The sequence below is a fragment of the Neodiprion lecontei genome, chromosome 6, assembly GCF_021901455.1.
Source record: "Neodiprion lecontei isolate iyNeoLeco1 chromosome 6, iyNeoLeco1.1, whole genome shotgun sequence".
NCBI classification, from domain to species: domain Eukaryota; kingdom Metazoa; phylum Arthropoda; class Insecta; order Hymenoptera; family Diprionidae; genus Neodiprion; species Neodiprion lecontei.
In genome coordinates, this window is record NC_060265.1 from 23,087,791 (window position 1) to 23,105,466 (window position 17,676).

The 17,676-nt window shown below is 39.0% G+C and overlaps 2 protein-coding genes across 8 annotated transcripts in view; both read left to right on the forward strand.

Moving 5' to 3' along the window:
• LOC107217131 (arrestin domain-containing protein 17-like) overlaps positions 1-17,676 on the forward strand; it is a 132,306-nt gene that overhangs the window by 53,247 nt on the left and 61,383 nt on the right. The gene's annotated exons all lie outside the window — the stretch shown is intronic.
• Positions 9,242-17,044, forward strand: LOC107221505. 6 transcript variants are annotated; one of them, XM_046744326.1, is made up of 6 exons: positions 9,242-9,860; positions 11,356-11,427; positions 14,118-14,334; positions 14,516-15,336; positions 16,011-16,180; positions 16,394-16,797. In XM_046744326.1, exons 3-6 carry the CDS (start codon positions 14,133-14,135, stop codon positions 16,434-16,436), a joined length of 1,236 nt encoding a protein of 411 aa, XP_046600282.1. In that variant the 5' UTR covers positions 9,242-9,860; positions 11,356-11,427; positions 14,118-14,132; the 3' UTR covers positions 16,437-16,797. The 6 variants fall into 6 exon arrangements, 4 of the variants coding, with proteins under 4 accessions (XP_046600282.1, XP_046600280.1, XP_046600281.1 ...); XM_046744324.1 differs by having other exon boundaries at positions 9,255-9,860; positions 16,024-16,180; XM_046744325.1 differs by lacking the exon at positions 11,356-11,427 and having other exon boundaries at positions 9,255-9,860; positions 16,024-16,180.

Sequence of the window (17,676 nt, forward strand, 5' to 3'; positions counted from 1 at the left end):
ACGGATACGCTCGGTTGTGGCGCATTGTTCGAGATGCCGCATAAACCTGGTAAAACTGCCACTACTCCGACGCCGATAAAAGTCCGAATACCATTACAGCGCATCCCATCACCACCCGCGCCCCTTCCTTCATTCATCCCCCGCGACCCTTCACCGAAGATTTTTCACCCCGTCGACGGAGCTGGAAAGGATCTCGCGGCGAAGGATGTAGACGAGGATGTGTCCGAGGTCCTGAAGCTTAGATTCGTCGCTTAAAATCAACTCGACTCCCGCAGCGCGCGTCTCAATCGTGAGAATATTTCTCTCCTCTACAGTGCATAGATTCTTCATTCCTTCAAACTTCCTGCGTTACACATGCGCACGTTAACTCGGCCGTTCTCATAACTATAATACATATATGAAAGCAGGGATTTATGCAGCCGCGGCGCGTACTTTGCGGCTTGTTAATTATTCGCATTTGTTAAAGCGCAAAGTGAAGCGGGCCGCAGTTATAAGTACCGTAGGTCGCGTCGCGGTCGCTCCAGAAAAGTTCCGAGTAAGCTGTTTTTAATTCGCACCAAATAGCTCCTAATTACAACCAATGGTAAGGTGTTTTCATTTTCACCGCTACCACGCGCCAGGATTTTCTCAATTGCCGACACAAAGTCCTGCAGCCTGTACACTTTTTTTTGCTTGCACGTTCAAGGAGATCCGCAAGAATAGACATCGCATCGATTTGGTTACCCTATTGACGCCCTTAAGCTTTTCATCGGCCCTAGGAATTACTGATCGCTGTATTCTGCGACATGAACCTCGACGAAGAGGGGATTAGGTGGGGTAGTTACGCAATGGCTACCACAGTGCTTTATCTGCTCCCTAGGGATACCGCTTCGTTATCGAAGCTCGAACGCCTCAATCGCCGAAACTGATTAGCAGCTTACAGTTTTCTCCAAACTGCGGCCTATTTGCCAGAGTATGGTTGCCGGGCTCATTTTCCGCAATATTACTCGTGCTTCTATAACTCTCCTCCGAATACTAATTAACCTGCAAGCTCGGGAGGCCGGGAGTCAAATCGGCAGGATACAAAAGTATAGATCCAATTAGTTGAGAGTTTCGGCCAGTTTTATCTACTACAATTAAACCAACTACTTACGTACCTACTACTTTGTATACTTCTCGTTCCATGAATATTCGCAAGGATTTGTCGTAATCTCTTCCATTGTTTCTGGATTCTTTAACGGTGATGCTTTTCAGTCCGAAACAAAACTCTGCGGCCGTAACACACATTGTTAAAAATATACCCGTGGGTCCAGGGAATTTCGGCCCATCGCTACCCGTGGGTGAGAGTTATCGGATGGTATCCGACACAGGACGGGCACAATGCCGAGGCCGATCGTTTTGAATGGTACTATTGTGATGTGGGGGGTGGTATTGTAGCACATATGTTCGGTCTTACAAGTAACAACGGAAAGTTATTGGTACGTCAAAACCTTGAGCCGCCCACCAGCCATTCAACGTCGATGCCGAAAGCTTGACCCACGCTGCCTGCTTCCGGTAGATCGGTTTACCCGACGTGAACAAAACTCGCAGACGTTGTCGCTTTATCGATACACACACACACACACACACACATATAGAGATATACATGTATATACGAATATTCTCAGCACCGCTTACGTAACGCCTCGACGTCCTCTCCCATTCACGATTAACTTTTTTCCTGGAATATTCCAGGACGATTAGGAACGTGCTCATCGCTGGTGTCTGCAGCACACAGCTCGTCGATGAAAGTCCGAGCTTAATTAGGCCCTGGTGTCGACGTACGTAGGCATTATAAAAGAATGAGCAACGCGCCGTGAAGAAGTTTTCAAGTTAAGATAAGTGGACGTCTTCGATCAGCCGGGAACCCGAAGCGTAGATCTTGAGGCAGGTTTATCCCTCGAGGAGTGACGGATCATCCCCCGATAGCCTCACACCCCCTTCACCCCTCCAAGAAGTTTGTACCGCGAAGTTGTCCCTTGCAGAGCGGTAAAACTGTCGCTACTGCAGAAACAAGAAATATGCACAGAGTTAGATTACATGGAATTGGAATTCGACTCGCGCTCAATTGCTGCTGCAGCAGTCTGCAGCAGGGAAACTTCTGCGTGCCGAAGAGACGGACGTAAACCGCGATGAAATCTGGGAAATCCACACTGCGTATCACGCTCACCGCAGAGATACTTGCAAGCCCAACGTTGTACACCTCGGTGGCGGTTCTCTCCTGTCCGTCCTCGGTGTCACTATAGCAGCGGGAATCCGAGAGCGAGTTATATCCGGTGACACCTTCGGGTTAGCCGCAGTCAGAGACACCGTTGGCAAAGAGCCCCCCAGGACTACGAATTAGCCAGGGGTGAAGGAGGGCAGGGGCGGGGGGGAGGGGGGCTGGTTGAGACACTCACCGAGCTTGCAGGAAATCTCGGGCCAATTGAAATAACAAGGAGAAAGCTCGATGCCACCGACGTTTCGAGTCACCTGCGTCGCACGCATAGCCGACCACGTCAACTGGACTCATTGATTGCCATCTAGGTTACAGCGTTGTGCGCATCACGGAATTGTGGTTATCTGGTGTTTATGGATCAATGGTTAACACCCCCACTGATGTGTAACGGTGATGCTTTCGAGCGGTAGGAATGCGTCGAGGGACTGATATCAATCATCGGAACATTGCCAGTCGAGGAACGAGATATTGCGACGTTACGATCTCGTCCAAGAATTATTACATACGTATTCAAACTTGAAGTCTCTTTAATTGAGGGTCACGCTGTAATAAAAGATGATTGAAACTGGATCGAAAACTAGGTGAAAAAAAAAAACTCTTCAAAACTGCAGAAGGCAGTGAATTTCATTCACACGTGCCTAGTTTTTTTTTTTTTTCTTTCCTCATTTCTGGGGTTATGAGTTGAAAAATAACGGGTACGAAATTGAGGTTTTCATGTTTTTTTCACATGGCTTAACTGCTGTTGCAGAGGTGCGAGTGTTGCCGAAGAATGAGAAAAAAAAAAAAAAACATACTGAGAGAAATGCGGATGTAAAGCGTGGTAGCGAAATGGTGAGTAATATTTTTTATTTTTATGTTATTTTTTTTTTTTTGTTTTACTTTAGTTTTGATAAAATTGTGACCTGCAGGGAAACTAACTTCCTTCATACCTATTCGGCTCTACTTTCTACATCTTTGTTTTCAATTTCACGTGCTTCTTCCGCGAGAAATTGCACCGTTCAAGTGTAAGATTAATGTGACAATAAGTGGTGAAAAATAGGCGATGAAATGAAGATGAAATGAATTTTCTCTGGTTATGGAGTTAAAACAAAACGAAAAGCAAGTGGCGTTGCAAGAAGAAGAAGCAAACGCTACGTTTATATTCCCAGGCGAGACGACGGCTAGAGCAAGCGATTATGTAAATTTTAATGTAATGTTCCGGGCTCGGCCTCCTGCCGCCTTATAGCCACGCAGTTTATACCCATAACCCACCCGCTGTGAACACTCATAAAATTACGCCGGGTTTTTCCGCAATTACACTCGAAAATGCGGCCGCAATCCGAGAGCGGAAAGAGGAAAGAAGAAAGAGCGAGCAGCAGCAGCAGCAGCATCAGCAGCACCACGCGCACGGTTTACAATTTATTCTACTCGTTACCGCGCATTAGGGGGTGGGAAAGAAAATTCTTTGAAAAATTTTTGAGCTTCCATATTTTCGGAGTTATGCAATTTGTACAATTATACATGTAACATGTAATACGAATACTGCACCGTGCGCTGGCATGAAACAGATTTTCTTGCACGCTAAAATACCGCACGTATACACAGTTAACAATATCCTTATCCCAGGCAGGTCTAATTCGATTGCATTCGACAGGCGATCTTCTAAATCCCCCCCATCTGCAGTCGGGTTCGTTGAAACGCAACGTTATAGGACAACAGGCGTCACCGGCGTATTTGACAAAGCTCACCGCATACTCTCAACCCGAAATGCACACATGTACACCTCGTCCACCTCCACCTATGATACTGTGTATCCTACGTCCGTCAGAACCGGGTTACACCAACCACGACGCACACTCGTCCCAGAGTCTGCGGTTGGCCGGCGAGGCTCTTGCTTAGTACACATATTTACCAATTTGCGACAAATTAGGTTTGACATGGGACGGATGTATTTTGCAGGCATTGATAGAACACGCGGTTCCAGCACCGGCACGCCGACGCACGTATAAGGTAGATATATTGTACCCACGGAAACATCGGATCGTCACGTCGGTTCGAGTATTCCTCGCCCTTTCCCTTGTCTGTCTCTCTTTTATTACCTCCAACTATGACGTGGCCCGAATGATTTGGTTTGGAACATGTTTTCAGGCACGTGAAATGATGAAATTTTTTATACAATCTCAGGATAGCACATTTATGGAATTTCTGATAGCATACCCAGTGCACTGGGTCAAGAAACGATGAGTTTATTCTTTTTTTTTTCCTCAGCAATATAATACTAACAATAATTTAACTTCGTTCGTTTTTTCGCATAGGTACCGTCGCATACATAGCACAGTTTTATAATCTCCATCAAATTTCGAACGCGGTGTGGAAGGTATAATGGAGCTTCGTTATCAGATTATAATTTGAAATTTCGGCGATAGAGTGAACCGCGTTATTCTACGTCAGCTACAGCAGAGGTATCTTTACGATTTTCGTAACGAGCACAGCAAAATTTTAACCCTGCTCCTGGATCCATATAATTTCGCATTATGTATGGTTAGGGAGAAAATGAACCATGCGTTGTCGAATCATCGAACACAATTACACCCTACTGTGTTATTTGAATTAATGTTTACTCGTCTGTACGGAACACGGAATTTCTGGCTGATTTTATAGATAGGTACAGCGAAGTGGGATTTTCCTTGTTTGAGTTCGCAGTGCGCATCAATTAGGCACTTGGAGTGTTCCTGTCTTGGCCAGAGCTTAGAGAAACTTGAATTGTTGACAATCCTGTCCTAAACTAGGTCGGAACGTGACAGGATTCACGAAAATCGGAATAAAGGAACTGGTTGATCAATCTTTGCTGCCCGATTCAATGGTACGATCGAAAGGTTCGCGCCAATGGCGGGTACATAACGCGTATGACTATCCGAAGTCCGTGTAAAGAGAATTGAATTGTTAGAATTTGTTGTTTGGAGAAAATACAGCTGCCAGAACAGTTTCGCCTGATGCGAGGGGGAACGATATGCAAAATATGGTAACCGTAGGTATTAAATCTCCTCCGAGTGAATAAATTGTTTGTTTTTCTTTTTTTTTTTTTTTTTTGTTTCTTTTTTCATTTCTTTTGAAACGTCAAACAAAAAAATTTACGACCCAACTTACTTCGCCTATAGCATTAAACGAAATTCCACAATGCGAGAGTAGCATATCATGTGGAGAAGTTTTCCCAAGGTAATTTAACAATTCTTTATATACATATATATATTTGTTCCGGAAAGTAGAAGAAGAATAAGTATGAGAAAAAGGAGAAGGAATAAGGAATGAAAGAAGAAGAAAAAAAAAAAGAAAAAATTTAAATTCTCGCGAAACTTTTCTGCCGGCTCGACTCTGTATCGCCAAGATAAACTGTGCACCCTGCTACGTCGAATATCAGGCCACCTAAAGCTGTAAAGTATCAAAATGAAACTAACATTCTCGAGCGAGTTCCTCGTGTAGAAATATGTAGTAAATTTAAATTACGGTTCGGAATGACAGCCGGGGGGCGAGATTGTCTCGGTGTGAGAGTCACTCTCCGCGCTGCTGTACGTACTGGAACGATGCCCCGGAGGTTACAGTGAACCGAATGAAACGCGTTAATCCGATTTGAAACTGCACCGTGGAATTTCCACGAATTTCAAATTGCTAGTTAAATAATTCCCAAATGATTTTTCCACCGTTCAATTCTATTCCGACCCCAAATTTTTTATAGTCCGAATACGAAGTGACGATTCACACAAGTCTCGCGACTGTTTCCTTTGCCTCTCAAGACTAGCTAGATGATCGTTCGTTTCCAAGTCTGCGACTAGTAGAAAGTACACAAACTGCGTACAGCGATCCGCTGAATGGCCACAGAAATCACGGATCAAGGATCACTTCGTGATTTATAGAGGCGGTATAAATTCGGTCACGTTCACCAAGCGAGCCAACTTGCTGGTAAGGACTGCTGCAGGGAACCGTTTATCGCCTTTGCGTTATCCGGCGACCCGTAGAGATTATTACCAGTCTAGAATCCATTCAATCATCACACTTCGTCCCACGTTTTATTTCTAATAACGAGCAACCCACCGGTTGTATTTCATCAATTTTCCGCTGTGCACGTCGACACGAAGCGAAGGTATCGACGTCGACCAGTCTGGAGTGAGAGACGATTTTTTGTCTTTATCATATCATTATTTTTTATTTTATTTTTTTATTATTAGATTCAACGAAAACGTATGCTACAATACTATCGCTTTAACAAAACTAATTGTTGTTTGTGAAATACAAATTATGTATGTGCCTACGTGCCTATAGTGTAAATACGTACATAAATGCAGTGGGAAATATTGTTTGCGGGATAAATAAAGTAAACCGTTCGAATGCTGCTGTAAATTTTTAACGAGTTTTCTGCGCTGATGAAATCGATTTTTTTTTTTTAAATACATTTCTTTTTGCACTTTTTATCTCTGGTATTCATTTCCTCGCGCACCCGAGTCTGCAGCAATGGAGTTGATTGAAAAACAAAATAAGAAGAAAAAATTCCCAACACATCCCAGTGATTAGTAGAGAAATTTGATATTTAGCACAGATGTATATTCATGGTTGTATTCGACGATGGCAAATACCAGTTGAGTTCGTTGAATAGTTTGATTTTGTTATGCGCCGTTATAAGACCTCTTTTAATTGCCGGGAAAGCCTTGTTGAATAACAAACAGGGCACGAAATAACCAGAGTTTGTTCCAGGCAAATCTAACACCGCGTGAAACCGTCGGCGCGCTTCGCCTTCGACCCAAAGTCACCGTTGGAGACGGTGAACCCGAGTGAGACTTTGCCGAGGAATTGCAAATTCGCACCTGGATACTGTTTAGCATTTACCCACGCTTAGTGGATTTTCACCCAATAAACACACACCAGTATAAATTTCGTATATGAAACGTCGAAGTCGTTTAATAATGGTATAAGTATAAAATTCAACCGTATCACATATACTGTAATATTTCGGATGGATATTATTCGTATGATTACTCTGTTTATTATGCGTATTTCATTATACAGAAGTTTAAAATACGTATTATTATAGCAAAAGCAACGTATAGTATATTTGTTCATTATTCGTACGAAAATCGTTTAAAACTTATATGTTTAACGATGTTGGTACTCCATCTTTCAACGTTTTATCAGAATCGTTTCATTTGAATTTACAAATTACGAGCTATTAACGTTCACGAAATTCGTTTATGATTTTGGTAATCACAACATATAATATTCATTCATGACACAACTGCCAGCAACTTTAATTAGACGTTTATCATACTTCCTATTCACCATTGCACAGCAGTATATTGATTGTTTTATGAACGTATATCTTCGACTATTATAATGTACGTTTTATTGGTATTTCTGATCTACGCGTGATAGACGTTTATGAAATTCATTTTCAATCTTGGTGTCTACAACATCTATATATATATATATTAGGGTGTGTCGAAAATGAACTTTTTTTTTTTCTTCGCTCCTACCACTCAAAACTTTAGGTTTTGACATTAAAGAGGTCCTCGTTCAAGGAGGGCGCTGTAGCTTGAAGTTTAGAAGTCGCTCAACGAGGATTTAGGTTTCCCATCTAATTAACACGTAAAAAATATTGTTTTTCGTTCAAAATGATGTCAGGCAACCATAAAATTGGCGATGTCTGTATTTCTTGGCTTATTTGAAAGCATGACTCATCCCCTAAACGATGATAGGTCGTTTTTCGACTTACCTTGTTCCAATTTTTTTTTACGCCACTTTTCGACCACAATAGTCACTTTTTCAAGTTTACAAAGTCTCCAAGGTATCAATGAGTCCAAAATGAATTGCTACAAGTATTGATTCTTGATTCGAATATAAATAACCAATTCTAAAAATTGGTAAATTCCGTATCTTCAATTTTATTCAAAAAACCATGTTTATTTTGAGAAATTTTGTATGTTTCACTAATTTTTGGAATTGGTTATTTATATTCGAATCAAGAATCAATACTTGTAGCAATTCATTTTGAACTCATTGATACATTGGAGACTTTGTAAACTTGAAAAAGTGACTATTGTGGTCGAAAAGTGGCGTAAAAAAAATTGGTACAAGGTAAGTCGAAAAACGACCTATCATCGTTTAGGGGATGAGTCATGCTTTCAAATAAGCCAAGAAGCACAGAAATCGCCAATTTTTTGGATGCCTGACATCATTTTGAACGAAAAACAATATTTTTTACGTGTTAATTAGATGGGAAACCTAAATCCTCGTTGAGCGACTTCTAAACTTCAAGCTACAGCGCCCTCCTTGAACGAGGACCTCTTTAATGTCAAAACCTAAAGTTTTGAGTGGTAGGAGCGAAGAAAAAAAAAAGTTCATTTTCGACACACCCTAATATATATATATATATATATATATATATATATATATATTGTACATTCATCATACAACTACCAGCAACCCCAATTAAGCGCTTAATTATTGCGGTTTTCCACTATTGCACAGAAATATATTCATCGTTTGATGAACGTATTTTTTCAACGATTATTGTTCACGTTTTACTGCTACTTGTGATCTACGTTCAATAACCGTTTATGAAATTTATTCAATATCGGACTATTTTCAAGATACATTGAATTGTATAATATGTATATTTGATCAAATGGGTTCATACTTGTTTTACTTCAACACGATTGAGGAAAATTCAACGTTGAGTACAATATTCAGATTATGAACGCACTTTTAGTATTCATGTATGCGGAACCGCCTGATGCCAAGCGGTGGCCAAATCAGTTGATTATCTTATAATTAGTTTCCGAAAAATGGACTTTAATTACCCGTTATTTTGATGCCAATATTATGTGGTAACTAAAGCTGAACACTGATCTTGTATTCATTTACCGGTGCATGGAACATAGATATAACCAATAAAAGGAAGAGAATAAAGAAGTGTCCGAAACGTGAATAATTTCGTACCAAGAATAATAATTTATTGTACATTTTTATAATTATTTCACAATATTGGTTATCATATTATAATATATTAAATCTCATTATTTGGCACGAATTACGTCAAGACTTCAATATCTTGTATGAGTACTTGCTAAAACAAGCGTTCATCATATCCTGTCGCATTTTTAACGTCGTTTGTACGTTTATTTTTCGCGCTATTTTATCGGAGTTCTGTGCGTTATACATTGTGTCACTACTGATATATTATTCTCCTGCTCTGGTGCGTCAGCGTCGGTAACGCTGCAAGCTAGAGTAAGAGCGCAATAATTATATGTAGAGACAGAACTTATCCCATGGACCGCGCATTCATACAGTAAGTGTAAGTATAGCGAGTGGTAAGACAAGGACAGCTCGGAATAACACGGGCATATATGGCAAAGTTGATTCCCTTTTGGGCACGATCTCTCTGTCGCTCTTGCGTCTCCTCTATCTTTGTCTTTGTCTGGGAGCCTATATTCATCCCCACCCTTGCAACTGGCCTCAGGCGCTGGTTATGGCGTTATTCGTCAACCGAATGCGGAGGTGCTCGGATCGATCGGTGATCGTGTAGCAAAAAAGGTGAGAAGCTATTGTTAATCTGCGGCCTAGACGGAAGAAGCAAATTCGTCATTAAATAACGCTGGTAAGTACAACTACATATTTTTCCAAATATGGTGGTATTTTGTCTTAATACATCGAGCATTCTTGGTTGAAAAAATAATGTGTTTTGCAACTCAAATTCTGTCTCTTCTGTATTTTTTTCTTTCCTTTCTTTTCTTTCTTCAAAAGAAACTATGTGTAATGTTCTGCGTCTTTTTCTCTAAACCAAACGATGTACCATAAAAATATGGAATAGTTTATTGTTTATTATATAACGTTCATGAATATTTTTGAACTGTTTTTAAACGTTATTTATATGTGTTAAGTTTACTATGATACGTATATTATAGGTTAATTATATTAGTTCTTGTCGAATTTGAGGAAAACTTCATGTTAATAATCATCCCATGTGATCATGCGGTTATTAGTAACTTTTGCTCTGTATTGTTTGAAATCGGTTTCGTGTTTATTATTTTTTTAGATACCGTTTCAACATATCTATAACATACATATGAACTCGTAGCATCTTCCAAAGTAACAAAGTATAGTAATACAGCCACGTAAATATTTCTGTGCCATCGAAATCACAGAAATATTATTTTGACAATATTTTTTATTTTCTTTTCCCTTCAATTGAAAATAACAATTATTATCCATCAGAAGAAGACGGTCATGTTAGACAATAGAGACAATAGAGAAGATCCGTAGCAATAAAGCTTTTTCACCAGTTAGTGCAACAACTTATATAGAGGTTTATTAAAAATTATGTATTTTGATCCAAAATTCTGTTTTGTGTATATTTTCTTGGATTTGGGCTGAATAAATATTAAAAAGGGATTTGCACCTGAATAATTTTGTAAACACTGGTAAAAATAGTGGTCATCTACCCATCAAACGTATATAATACGCAGGAAATTCGTAACAAGTAATTTTATTCCATTGGATTTGACTTTGATCTTTACCGATAAACGTATAGTATACTCATGATTTACGTTCAGTAGTAGGCGTCATGATATACTATTCGAAAAGTATTAGAATATAAGCAGGACATCGGCCCAGAATTGGTTCAACGTTAAACTACGATCTTGTTTAATTTGTAGTAACAATAAATAGCGATACATAGAACTATAAGTACTATAGAATAATAATATTAGTAACAGTACTATCTAGTCCTGAAATATATCACGATTCCTACTACTGAACGTAAATCATGAGTATACTATGCGTTTATCGGTAAATGTCAGAGTCAAATCCAATAGAATGAAACTACTCATTACCTGCGTATTATATACGTTCGATGGGTAGCTGACCACGTTTTTTATTCGTGTTTACAAAATTGTTCGGCTACAAATGCCTTTTTAATATTTATTTAGCCCAAATCCAAGAAAATATACACGAAACAGCATTTTTGATCAAATTACTTAATTTTCAATAAAATTTTATATAAATTGTTGCGCTAACTCGTGTAAAAGCTTTATTGCTATGAATCTTCTGTATTGACTCACGTACTACGTTCATTAGGTTCATTTAACTTTTAGTTTTCAGAGTGGTGTGCGGATATTTACGACAAATAAGGCAAGCACGTTAAAGCGTACATCATTTCTTGTCTGGTGTGTATTATTATTTAGTTTTATAACATGCCTCATGATTTAAAAGTTCTGAGTAAACGACATTTGCGTCGCAAAACAGCTATAAATACTCGTAAAGTATTACTGAGTATTGCAGGCAATAATTGTGCACTCGAGCACCTTACGAAATCACAATTAAAAGATGCTAGTCATGAACATGTGTCTTGTATCGGAGAATATGTGCACTCTATAGATAGCGATTATGATGTTGATCATATCCATCAAAGTAATGAACAGAATGAAGAAAACTCTAATTCGAACCGCGATAATAAAGATTTCAAAGACATCGAAAGTGACATAGATAGCATCAAAGCTACGTTGTACAGTTCTGAAGATAATTCAAGTTCCGTCAGCGATGAAGTGCATTTAGATGATGAAACGAACTTTGTTGAAAATTTGCGCGACTGGGCATCTTCAAATAACATCACACATAACGCGATCGATCAATTGCTAGCATTATTGAAACCAGCACATCCTATCTTACCCTTAAGTGCTAGGACTCTACTTCACACGTCACGACGTATTGAAACGTTAAATTTAGACAACGGAGAAATGTGTTATTTCGGTTTGGAGAAATGCTTGAGACAAAAACTCGAGTCAGGTCTCAAAAAAGGACTGTCACCTGAACATACGTTGCGAGTTGATTTTAATATTGATGGGATTCCCGTTTATAAAAGTAGCGGAACATCATTTTGGCCAATTTTGGGACGCAGTATTTCAATGATCGATGATAGCCCATTTGTAATTGGTGTTTATTATGGTACGGGTAAACCGATGCCACTATCTTCATATTTACGAGATTTAATTAAAGAAACGTCACGTTTAAGCACCAATGGTTTTGAGTTTAATGGCACCAAATACTTTGTCAGAGTTGGTTTATTCGCGTGTGACGCGCCCGCGAGATCTATGTTGAAAATGTGTTTAGGACATTCGGGTAAGGATGCTTGCGAGAGGTGTAAGATTCGCGCAGTTCATCTCAACCGTAAACTGTGTTATCCATGTGACACCGAATTCCAGAAGCGAAAAGATAGTGATTTTGTTGCACCTAGTGAAAACGATCGTCACGTTAAAGGACGTTCGCCTCTTTTAGATCTTTACGTGGGACTAGTCTCCCAATTTCCTTTAGATCCCATGCATTTAATCTACCTGGGAATTTTGAAGAGGTTGCTCCTTAAATACTGGGTCGAGGGTTCACGTGATTGCAAATTGTCTAAGGATATTTTGTTAGAAATTGAACGTATAATGAAACTATTGGCGCGATATGTTCCGGCAGAGTTTCCTCGAAAGCCCCGTGGATTTTTGGATTTGCATCGATGGAAAGCGACAGAATTTAGATTTTTCTTGTTATATTCCGGCCCTGTTGTAATGCGGGATGTGCTAGATCGAAAAAAGTACAAACATTTTTTATTATTGTCTGCCGCCGTGTATATTCTATCGAATACAGCCTTGTTCTCGCGTTTTCGAAACATCGCGCAAGATATGATCGAAAAATTCGTTACTCAAGGTGCTAAGATATACGGACAAAACTTTGTCGTATATAATGTACATTCGCTGCTGCATGTCATAGACGACGTAGAACGATTTGGCCCATTAGAAGAATACAGTTGCTTTGTGTATGAAAATCATTTGGGCCATTTGAAACGACTTATTCGATCGAAACGCTTGCCGCTGCAGCAGCTGAGTAATCGACTTGAAGAACTAAGTTCTATTCGTAAAACTAATTGTCAGGAAAAATTTATTCCTAAACCCAAATTTATTGGAAATTCTCGTGAATGTCAGGCTCTGGAAACGAAAAAATTCAAAATATCAATAAAAAGGCCGGATAATGTAGTAGCTTGTGGGACAGAAATATTAGTGATCAAATCAATCCTTTTCATTGCCGGAGAATATAGAATTATAGGTACTCCGTTCAAGTACAAGCGAGACCTTTATCAGAAACCTATTAAATCTTCCAAACTAGGGATTTTTTTCGTAAGAAGTTTCAACGTAGCGAAATCTTATCGCGTCGATGATATATTACATAAATTCGTCTGTCTTCCATTTAAAGATGGTTTCGCAGTAACTCCGATACTACACGAAATGAAATAAAATTTTTATTTTTTGTTAAACATCTCAACGAAACGAGCTCTCGACAAAAAACAGATGATGAACCTACGATTCTCGGCAATGTGTACGAGGAAGAGGGATTCGTTCAAGACATGTATAGTATGTCTATGTCTACCTCGCACACATTCCCGAGAATCGTAGGTTCATTATCTCTTTTATATTAAAAGTTTGCTTCAATTGAGATGTTTAGCAAAAAATAACATTATCGTATACCTATTACCATATACCGTATATGCCGAGTCTAATTTACCTAGTAGTCCAATATACCCAACTCTACCATATGTTCATAACATCACTTTTGAGCTGATTTATTATAGTTTTGTACGTCACATTGACGTTCAAGTATTGGTTAGACATGCGTTCCCAAAATCTTCATAATGTTTCATGATCGATTCATCTTTTAACTTATATACTACCTTGCATATTCCTATGTTGATGTCCTAATTAAAAACTTTTAAACTGGCACTTTTTGCTCAGAGTGGAATAAAAGTGCTTGAATTTTGATCAAATATAAATTTATACACCAGACTAGAGAATATGATACATTTAACGATGTTTTTACTCAGTCGTGCTGCAGAACTATGTATGCGGTGATTGAATTCTTGGTTGGCGAAGATAGAGAATGCGCATTGGTACCAGTTCTTTGGCTGGTCGAAAACAACACCCAATGTTACTGGCCACGGACAAAAACTGAAGATCATTTTACAAAACTTGTAAAATCAAAGGCTGCCTATGAAAAAACATGGCCAAAGTTTGCCATTCACAAAGTACTGCATACCGGAGGTGATTATTGGAACGTAGAACTTTTTTTTACAATTGTATACGGATTGAATGTTTCAATCATATTAATTTTCACTTGGATAAGAGTTACGACGATATATTTTGATCATATTGTACATTTGTGATTAATTTTGCTAATCAATGAGCATTCGGTATTGATTGATATTCCTTGATTAACTAACAGATGACTACCACGACACCGAAGCAACGATGGCGCGCCTACTGGAGCTGGGCACGTCCGATGAATCCGGAATAATTCGCAACATCGCTAAAAAATCCACTGTAATACCTCAGCAAGATATTACCAATGACGTGGACGAGAATGAAGCTACGAACAGTGATGATGTCGAACCTGAGCCGCAAAAGAAAAAACGTAAACACAAAACCGACAAGAAGAAGGCTAAAAATCGACACGTTAGTAACAAAAAAAAAAAAACGAAGCGTTCTCGTGAAAGTTCAAGTAGTTTAGGTTACACCTCTTCAGCTGACGAGAATTTGCCACCGTCCGAAGTCGATGAATCGACTTCTAACCGTAATAAGAATACTCGCTACATTAACTCAGCCAAAGGATCTACCAAAAATCAGACACCAAAGAAAAACTTGGCCCACAAGATCGTACAGCACCAGTATAATGATAATTCCCATGAGTCACCGAATCAGTTGTCTGGATATGAAACATCAAATAGAAACATTTCTAGTAGGATCATCAGGTCTACCACGCAATATGACTTATCAAGATCCTTTTCACAACTTGAACCTTCAACCCCGACCACATCACGCGAACAGAATACCTTTGAAGAAAAAACTCTGCAGTATTTAGAACACATTAAATCCTACACTGAACAAAACCATCTGCTACTACGTAAAATCTTCTCAAAACAGAAGGAAGTCAGCATCGACGTAACAAAGAAACCAGCCGAATTCCCAAAACTTCCTCTTAACTCCATGGAAGACTTCTCCAACCTCGAAAATATCCTGAAATCCGAAGAGCATCGAACTTATTTAGTGAGTAGACCTTGCAATCATATTCAAAATATGTATGTCATGACATACGGATAGGTACTAATACCGAGCGTATTCTTCAATGAGGGCCAACCCCCTCCCTAGCGCAAACCAACACAGGCACATGAGGCTCGGCCGGGAGGGGATAGAATGCCAGTGGCCATGTTAGTCTCCACTCGACCGAACTTCACGTACGCGTCATGTGCCTGAGTTGGCTTAGCACTAGGGAGGGGGTTGTCTCTCATTGAAGAATACGCTCGGTATGTGTTGACTGCAAAGGAATAATGAAAATTACTACAGGCATACAGAATTGCGGTTCGTAACGTTTTAACCCTCTCGGACCGTATGTTGCTTCTACGCAACACGCACTTTGAGGCTTCATAAAACTGTATCGGTCGCAAGGTCAGGGTTCTAACTGCATAGTTCCATTAAGCAAGGTCAGATGGCCTTATAGATACTCCTAAACCCTGAGGTAAACTGCTTTCACCCATCGAAATATCAATATGGTGAGAGATTTTCATTCAACATGAAATCGGTCTCGGTCTGATCGAGAGGGTTAACGTTAAAAAATGCTGAAAAAATATTAGGAATCGACAATCTCCAACTAGTCAAAATTGTTATCGATGTTGATAACAGTAAGAATATTTTGAATTCAATTCGACATTCATTCATTTTAGTATTTTGTTGCAGACCGGGAAACTGGCTTCTATTGGAGGGACAAGCGGTCGCCAATGTGTGTTGGCTATAATGAGGTCACTACTCACAAACGAATTAGCGATGCAATTCAATTGGGCAGGGAGGGACAAAGTCTCATTTCAAAAGACATTGACAATGGAAACTGTTTACGGTAATGAATAATTCATGAAATTTTCGAGAAACAGTTATTACTTGGATTTATCGTGTGAAAACAATATTATTCACACATTATTATTCAAATTATGCAAACTGTTAACTTTTTTCCCAATATATTCGAGATTCATCACAATTTACATTGAAATTATTCCTTATCAGTTATCAATATCGTGATATTGTACCTTCCTTTTGATGTATTTTTTCTCAGAGGCTGTGAAACAAACCTTTCTTGGCAAGAAGGAAATTGGTGATGCAACCGAAACCAGTGTTTCGTGTGCCGTGAAAGACTGGTTAAAACTAGCTCGATCACGGCATACCTATGTACGAAAGAAGGGCTAAGAAACTGTGGTAAACGTCAACTAATTTTAAAAACAGTCATATAAAAGTACAAATCATACAGGCATATAAATATTTCTGATATAAGTGTAATATTCTTAGCGTTTTCTGTTAGTTGTAACTACCGTGAAGACGAAAGTATAGTGTAGGTTGAGCTGTGTCTATGAGCTACAAGATGTACCTTTTTTTTTGATAAATGAGTATTTATAGATATAAGATATTTGTGTAACGTTCTAACAAAGATATAATAAAATCGATTCACATATATAAACTAAATTCGTACGCTTTCTAACTCAACCCAGACTTGTTTCTAGCTAACGTGAAATGATCTTCCTCTATAGCAGTGTACTATATACGCTTTCAATTACACATCCAAGATACGTTATGTATTCAAGTCTAGAGGTCCAATTAAAAACGTTTTTTAACACTGTATAATATTCGTTTAGACATAAATAATGAAAGATTAAAGCGTCATTAACAGAAAACATTTTGTCACGTTAGTTAAACGGACATTGTCAACACATTTTAATAGAAAAAATTTCCTTCATAATTTGAGTTTTAAAACGTACTTGCGAAACGTCTCTTAGTAGTCATCAATATCCAAATATTAGACGATTACCATAAATATTAAAATAACGGATTTTCGATACGTTTTATCAACAAATTGAGATACGATTTATAAATGTTTGGTTTCAAACGTATAAAATTTGCATATGAACAACTATCGTAAGACGTCCACCAAAAACGTTTAATAAACCGAAATCACGGCGGACATTCTTCGCAATAAAATACGTAGGTGCTGCACGTTTATTCTACAGAATAAAACGTTCTTTTTTGACGAATTTCATACGCTTTATATACTGGCATTGTTTATTGGGCAGACAACCGTCAGCTTAACCCAACGTCTCGAAATACGCCCTCGGTACCCCCAGAGCCGGGCCTTCGATCACCCGGGCGAAACCCAACGCGACAAGATTCACAGCGTCGTTTACGACGGTCTCTTATTGTTGAACACTGTTATTACTGTAATTAACTAGATTCTTGCTTCACCCTTTCTACACGGTAGGTATCGCAGACGTTAATTCTGACGGAATGGAAAGATGTGGACTGAAATGTTTCCTTCGGTCATGCATATGGGGCAAACCATATCATTGG